This window comes from Condylura cristata, unplaced genomic scaffold (assembly GCF_000260355.1).
Source record: "Condylura cristata isolate star-nosed mole 26May11 unplaced genomic scaffold, ConCri1.0 scaffold00004, whole genome shotgun sequence".
In the NCBI taxonomy this organism is placed as follows: Eukaryota; Metazoa; Chordata; class Mammalia; order Eulipotyphla; family Talpidae; genus Condylura; species Condylura cristata.
Window position 1 is genome coordinate 31,998,181 of NW_004567105.1, and position 7,743 is coordinate 32,005,923.

The window sequence follows — 7,743 nt, forward strand, 5'->3', positions numbered from 1 at the left end:
GTGAATCCTCTCACCCACCACACCTCTGGCCTGTACCCCAGTTCTGCAAGCATAAACAAATCTTAAAAAAAAAAAAAAAAAAAAACTAATGTGGTGGCTCAGTGGGTTAAAGCACTGCCCCAGAGGCGATCCACATGACTCTGCAGACCACTCCTGACCCGCCTACTGATCCTCTCAGCAATGTACTTTGTCGGATCAGCCTGTCTGCTCCACACTCTTGTCTCTCATGAAGCCTCTCACCGCCCCCGCACCTCTGGCCTGTACCCCCGCTCTGTATGCATGAATAAATAATTAATGTACCAGGGAAGTGGCGAAGTGGGAGGAAAATACCTCTGTATCAAACATCTGTATCTGTCAGCACAGTTGTGATACTGACTTTCAAAAAGCCAGAATAGTTCCTCTGTGACATGCATTGCCATTTTATTGTTCTTTGCGTGTCCTAAATCTCTCGGTCGGCCGGGCTTTATGAACAGCTGGACCTCGGGCAAGCTTCCCAACTTCCCCACCCCGGTATTCAGTTCTCACACCCGTGATGCCCGCGGGTAATACGGCCTCAGGCACAAGGCTGACACGTGTGGCTACTGCGTTTGGCGCGCTCAGCACCTATCGTTTTTTTGCTCGTGTCATTATCCTCATCATCAGGTACCTGGCAGTGAACCCCCAGACCGAATTTCCCAGCTCTCCAAGTGGATTTTGTCCTCGGCCCTAACATCCCGCCTTCCCCGGCCGTCAGGTTTTTTTTTTTTGGCGCGGCAAAGCTGGGGCCCAATGAAACACTGGCTTTTCGCCCAGGAGCTCTGACTCGCTCTCCGCCTGGAAGTGACGGTTCAAATCTGCCGAGAGGGCGTGAGGGAAACTAGCGGGCCCTCCCCACGCCGCGGAGGGAGGAGTCGGCGAGGGCCACTCCGGGACGGAGGCGCGGGCCGGGCACTGACCTTCACTCTCCCGCCGGAGTCAGGCCCAAATTCGGCCATTCTCTTGAACATATTGTCCTACGGAAGAAGCCGCCGCCGCCAGGGAAAGAGATCAGGGCCGGCGGGGTCGCCGCTCCCCTCAGAGCCCCCGATCCTCCCGCGCGGGCCCAGACGGAGTTTCTGGCCGTGGGAGGGCGAGTCCCCGGGGCTAACGGCGCAGAGGAACCGCCAACTCCTCACCGCGGGAGGCGTCCCGGAAGCCCATTCAGCACCGCGAGGGTGGAGAGGGAAACGGAAGGAGGAGCAGTGGCGACACAGTGCGCAGGCGCGACGGGTGGGCGAGAGCGCGCAGTCTGCGCAGGCGTCGGGCCGCCGCCAGACGCACGGGAGGATGTGGGTTTGGGGCGCCCGCGGCACCTGCGGAGTCTGCAGTTAGCCTGTCACCAGCCTAACTAAACAACTCTATGGAGTCTGCCGTTGTTAGAGCTAAGAAAATGAAGTCATGTGTAAGGAAGTAATTGTAGTTAGGGCGGTGTGAATACATCACATCCATCGAACCAAAAGATAATCTACATTGGACTAAGGGGTTTGGGGGAAGGTTGCTGTATGTGAATGAGGAAGGATGCAATAGTTTAATCCTTCTATAGTGGGAAGCCACCAACCTAAAATAAACGTCAAGAAGGAGCGATATCAACCTATTGGTAATATCTAAAAGCATGGAAATGGATGTAACAAATATGGAAATATTAAACTAAAAGAGAAGAAAGCAGTTGCAACGGGAGAGGAAGGAGGAAACTGGTTGTAACTTATCTACAAACCTTGCAGAACTGACAGCACCGAGAATTCATAAACTTGGTAAAATTGATTTCAAAAAAGAATTTACACAAAATTCATTTAATTGAAGAACATCTATGAATGACTTTAGAAACCTCTGATTTATTTATGCATACAGAACTGGGGTACGGGCCAGAGGTACAGAGGATTCACCAGAGACAGAAGGGAACAGAACAGGCAGATCTACTGAAATACACTGCTGAGGGAGCAACGGGTGGGTCAGGAGAGATCTGCTGTGCCATGTGGGTCAGCTCCCTGGCTGGGGATGGAACTCGCAGTGGCTTCTGAGAGCTTCATAGTGTGGTGCTTTAACCCCCTGAATGCATTTTTAAGTAATTCCTGCAAGTTACTTACAAGAAAAAAATGTTTAAGTGAGTTTATTAAATAGACGTGCAAGAAACGTGCTCAGAACATAGTAATAATTAGTACTGACGTACTAATTGGAGTTAGTGGGTTTGGAGAGCTAGGTTCTTGGGTCAACTCAGGGAAAGGTTTCACCAGTGCTCCCCTTTCAGTGGCACTCAGTTTCTCCGCCAGAGACATTCTTTATATTTTAAAAAGCAGGTTTATGAGGAAAAGAGACAGAGTAAAAGACACTTGCATAGACACAAGTGGGCAGGAAGAGCTGCCCCACGGGGCTCTAAAAGGGACAGGGCAGCCTTGAGGAAGCTGCCCCTGCTGAGGGATGTCAGTGCTGAGAAGCCCTGGCAGGTAGGCAGGGGCAGGCAGGAGGCTGCTGTCCTAGAGAGGGAGTGGTAGAAAGAAGCACCTGTATAGACACAGGTGGGCAGAGGACTGCTGCCCCTTTGTGGGGGCAGTGATGGGTTTTCTCTTTCATTAGGAAGGGCTCATCTTTGTGAGTGGATGGTTTGTTCTCTAATCTCTTTATCTTCACCTTCAGGTATGTGCTCCTGACACTCCCTACGGCATTAATCTATAGCACGATTAATGGTGATGTTAATCCTTCTACTCCACCTCCTTATGTGTATCTTTAAGTTCTTCTATTCTTGTCCTCCATCATTCCATAGGAACTCAGTTTTGTCATATAGATTTTATCATCTGAATAGCCTGTGGTGAAACTAATGCAGTATAGAAATTGAGCTTCTTTAAGAAATCCTCAAACTTTGGGCCATCCCTGGTGGCTCAGCAGGCTGAAGCACAGCACTGCAGAGCTGGAAGCAGCCCCTTCAGCTGAATTCAATCCCAGGCCGAGGCGACCCACAGGGCGTGGCAGACCTCTCCTGTTCTGCTCCCCACACTGTCTCTGGTGAATTCTGTCAGTGCTCCTTCACCTCTGGCCTGTACCTCAATTCTGTATGCATAAATAAATAAAACTTTAAATAAAACCCTTGTGGTATAACAGGTTAAAGCACAGTATTATGAAGTTATTGCAGCCACTGTAGCAAGAGTTCAATCTCCAGCCATTGGAGTCACAGCAGACCTCTCTTGACCTGCATGCTGCTCCCCTCAGCAATGTATTTCAGTCAATCTGCCTGTTCTGCTCCCCACTCTGTCTCTGGTGAATCCTCTCACCCCCTGCACCTCTGACCTGTACCCCAGTACTGTATGTATGAATAAATAAATCTTTTTTAAATTCTGTATAAATAAATAAATCTTTTTAAAAATTCTCACTTTGGTACTGATTTTTATTATAGTCCCAGAATAAGATTTGAAATTTTGTTTGAGAACTTAATTGTATTAAAATAACATGCATGGGTTGGAAAAGATTTCTTATATATATAAAAAAAAAACTATGTAGTATCTCCAACAAACAATGCTTTTCCTCTTCACTCAACTTTTGCTAATCTCTGGTGTTTTTTTCAGTCACCCTCTGTGTTGGGCTACCTTGGAAATTCTTGGATACATTCCATCTCTGTTTCTTAGCTATTACCTTTCAGGTTTTCCTGCCCTACTTGACCCCATTCTTCATTCATCTCTAAATATTCTAATATGAGTAAATTTTTTTAAAGAGTTATTTATTATTTATTCATACAAGAACTGGGGTATAGGCCACAGTGAGAGGATTCACCAGCAATAGAGGGGAGCAGAACAGGCAGATCTACTGAAATACACTGCTGAGGGGAGCAACAGGCAGGTCAGGGGAGGTCGGCTGTGCCATGTGGGTCAGCTTCCTGGCTGGGGATCAAACTTGTGCTGCAGTGGCTTCAGATAGCTTCATAGTGCTGCACTTTAACTGGCTGTGCCACCAGGGAGAGCCCTGAGGCAATATACTAAATAATCAAAAGATATTCACTCAGACAATTGAAACTGATTGTGCACCATATATCAGTTGTTTAGAATATAGGTCGAAAAAAAGAATAAATTTCTGCCCTATTGTCAGGAATTGATCCAGTGTGGTGTGCTAAAGATGTAACACTGTAAGATTGGTGTCCAGACGTGGGCAGAGGCAGTACATTTAATCCACACCACAGGGTCAGTGCCACTTACCTTCCTGAAGGACTTTATAACAAAAGGGTTCTTGCGACCCCTACAGTCATCTAGGGGGGTCAAACAGCCAATCCTGTTATCAAGAAAATGAAAAGGTCTCAAAGAGAGAAAGGACCCATCCCTTCCTAGTCACCAAATTGTTACCTGTTATGAAGAGTCATTGTCTGGCTTCTACCAACTAACCACACAAAAATTTTGACAGCCAGTTAAAGGTTTCAATAGATGCATATCTATTGTCTCTCTCTGGTGGCACAATGGTTAAGAATTAAAAGCACAGCACTAGGAAGCTAGTCACAACCACTTCAACACAAGTTCAAGCCCAGCCAGAGATGTCACATGGTGGGGCAGACCTCTCCTGTCTCTCCTGAGCAGTGTGTTTCAGTCGATCTGCCTGTTCTGCTCCTCAATCTGTCTCCAGTGACTCCTCTCACCACCCCTACACCTTTGGCCTGTACCCCAGTTCGGTAGACATAAATAAATAAATCTTAAAAAAAAAAACAAACACTTATTGTGGACAAACAATAGGGGAAGAGGGATAAGTGCCCTGAGTCATACTCCCAAGTTGAGAGCAATGGGGATTCTGGTTTTATGTGGTTGATGACCAGGACAAGACAGCAGTGTATTGGCTGGTCAGGTTTTGTAAGCGAGGTACCAGAACCTTTAAGCACACTCAGATGCTTCACATGATCTCAAGCTTACACCCCTTCTCCCTCCCTATGAAGAGAATTGCATCTCAATCCACCAGATTTTCAACAACATGGAGGTAACAGTAACTAGCACCAAGTTAAAACAATAACACAAACAAGGACTAGGTTTGGGGCGCCCCATAACAGTGTGTTTGTGGATTGTTTCTCTTCAGGTTCAGCTAAGGATACAGGAAAGATTAAAAGTACCAAATCTTTTTATTTCCCTAATACTTTTTTTCTTTAGAGAACAGATGGGTTTAAACAAACAAAAGACAAGGTATGAATTGCAAAGCCTTTAATGAAAAGATGTTTGTCTTGTTTACAACATGCATAATTTCACACCTGTGATTAACTACATTTACTTCAATACTTGCAAATTCATCTGCCTCTGTGTTTAGTCATAATGCATGAATCCAGGTCAATATAAATTAAAACAGCAACAGCTCAACTAATCCTTTATTTTTTTTCTAACAAGCCAGGTGCTTAAGAGTTCTTTAAAGGAGTAAAAAATAGATTGATACATAAATTGTGATTTTATTTTTAAAGCTATATAAAAGCAACATTAAAAAAAATCCTTTCCATTAGAATAAAGGTCACACACACCAGTCTCTTCAGATAAGCTTTTCTATATGTTGGGTTTCTTTTGAGGCCACTATGAAACTCTGGTCTTAAAGCTAGAGTGCCTGTCCGCTGACTGTTGAATGTACTGGAAATGTATTAGATAGTCTAAATTTCACAAACATTCATTCTGTTGGCAAACTGAAAATTGTTGTAGGCTTCATGTAAAATTACAAACACATTCATAGACATTATGTCTCTTAAAACAAAGACTGTGTTTTGTTTTTCTACTTCTGTAAAAATGCTATTTGTTTGAAGAAAAAAGTGGTTCTGTGACCTTCCCCTCAACTGCTATTCCTCTAATATGAGAAAGAAATAAAATGGGCTGAAGAAGGGAAATTCCAGTTATACTCCACAACCCCGTATGTACTGAGAGACATCTCTATTTTGACAATGGTTTTTCCATCCCACCCTGTAAAGAAAGGTGAAACAAACAGTGGTAAGCTTAAAACACATCTTCATTGTAATACAGATACTTCAAGTCTTTGGGGGAAATAAACTATTTTATGTAAATAAAACACAGGTGATAGCTAGGTCCTAGTTCTCTATTTGGTAAATGGAAAAATATACATCAAGTACTTCACCTCCCCCCAAGTGCTCACTAGAGCAGTGATGAACAGTTACATGCAACTGCTAAGTGCATTCCTTAGTTTCAAAAATAATCTCAAGAGATAAGGAGCTAGTTATAAAAATTCTCAAAATTCCCGAAAATAAATTAAGGAATAAAGGAGTAAGATTCCGAATCAGTAAAAGTAGACTTTCTAGGTAATACATTGTTTACAGAAATTTAAAGCTACGATTTTAAGTTCTCAGTGCTATATTTTGAACTCTGAAAATCTTTTACAATAACTGAGAACAATAGCTTTCCCCTTTGATGTTGAAAACCTACCATGCTCTGATGCCTTGTGGGTCACTGACTACCCTCTTTGCACACTTAACAGCTTCAGTGATGTCATCCTGTAGTAAAACTGAAAAAGAGGTGATACGGAGTGAAATTAACTTTCTTAGAAATTCCATTTTAAGTTTAAGTTTAACCAGCTTTATTCGTTTAGGCTAAGGAAAAACACTGAAATTATTTTCTAGGCATCTGTCAAAGTTGAGGGGAAACTAGGCACTGTAAAAACAAAGCAAAATAGCAATTCTCCTACTAGAAATTTATCCTAAAGAAGTATTAAGAAATGCAGCCAGGACCTTCCTGGTGGCCTAAGAGTTAAGTCTCAGCACTATCACCAATATGGCCTGAGTTCACCTGAGTTAAGTCCAGGGCCAGGGAGTTGACCCACATACAGCACAGCAGACCTCTCCTGTCTCGCCTGCAGTGTATTTCAGTAAATACACTCCTTCTGCTCCCCAATCTATTTTTGGGGAACCCTCTAACCTACCACCCCCTTGCCCCTGCACCTCTAGCCTACAACCTAGTTCTTCTACACACACATACAAAGAGATGCACCCAAAGGTGAATGCACAAAGGGTTTCATAGCTATTAATAAAAAAGGAGTAGCAGTAGTAGTTGAATCAATAAATAATATTTATAATAGTGGAATTCCACTCATATATTTTTTAAAGATTTATTTATTCATACAGAACTGGGGTACAGGCCAGACATGCGGAGGGTATCTGGTGAGGAACAGAACAGGCAGATCAACGAAGTACACTGCTGAGGGGAGCAGCGGGCGGGTCAGGAGAGGTCTGCCACGCTACGTGGTCACCTCCAGGGCAGGCGGAGATCGAACTCATGCGGAAGTAGCTTAAGCTTCTTAGTGTAGTGCTTTAACCCGCTGCCACCAGGGAGGGCCTCCACTCATATTTTAAAACTAACACAGGTTTGTATTTGTTGATGTATGTATGCTAAGAAGCAAACATAAAACAGGATATATAATATGATCTAACCTTTGCTTAAATATACAAGGGGGTTAAAGCACAGCACTAAGAGGCTAAAGCCACTTCAGCAGGAGCTGGATCCCCTCCCGGCAGAGGTCACCACATGGCGCAGCAGACCTCTTCTGACCAGCCCGCTGCTCCCCTCAGCAGTGTAGTTCGTCCACATGACCATTCTGCTCCCCAGTCTTGTCTCTGGTGAGTCCTCTCACCCTTGCACCGCTGACCTGTACCCAGTTCTGTATGCAAAAATAAATAAATCTTAAAAAAAAAAAAAAAAGAAATGGGGGGGCCCTCTCTGGTGGCGCGGCTGGTTAAAGCACTGCACTAAGAAGCTTAAGCCAATTCCGCATGAGTTCGATCCC

General features: G+C 44.2%; 2 protein-coding genes across 3 annotated transcripts in view; both read right to left on the reverse strand.

The window, feature by feature from the left end:
* YEATS4 (YEATS domain containing 4) overlaps nucleotides 1-1,205 on the reverse strand; it is a 16,623-nt gene extending 15,418 nt beyond the window's left edge. For both annotated transcript variants that reach the window (XM_012735060.1, XM_004675904.2), the window contains exon 1: nucleotides 936-1,205. In XM_012735060.1, the coding sequence (XP_012590514.1) occupies nucleotides 936-986 (51 nt within the window). In that variant the 5' untranslated portion in view covers nucleotides 987-1,205. The remainder of the gene's footprint in view (nucleotides 1-935) is intronic.
* Nucleotides 1,206-5,162: 3,957 nt separating this feature from the next.
* Nucleotides 5,163-7,743, reverse strand: part of LYZ (lysozyme) — a 5,011-nt gene continuing 2,430 nt past the window's right edge. Inside the window, exons 3-4 of the mRNA XM_004675905.2 lie at nucleotides 6,390-6,468; nucleotides 5,163-5,912 (exon numbers count right to left, since the gene is read on the reverse strand). Coding sequence (XP_004675962.1) covers nucleotides 5,846-5,912; nucleotides 6,390-6,468 — 146 coding nt within the window. The 3' untranslated portion in view covers nucleotides 5,163-5,845. The remainder of the gene's footprint in view (nucleotides 5,913-6,389; nucleotides 6,469-7,743) is intronic.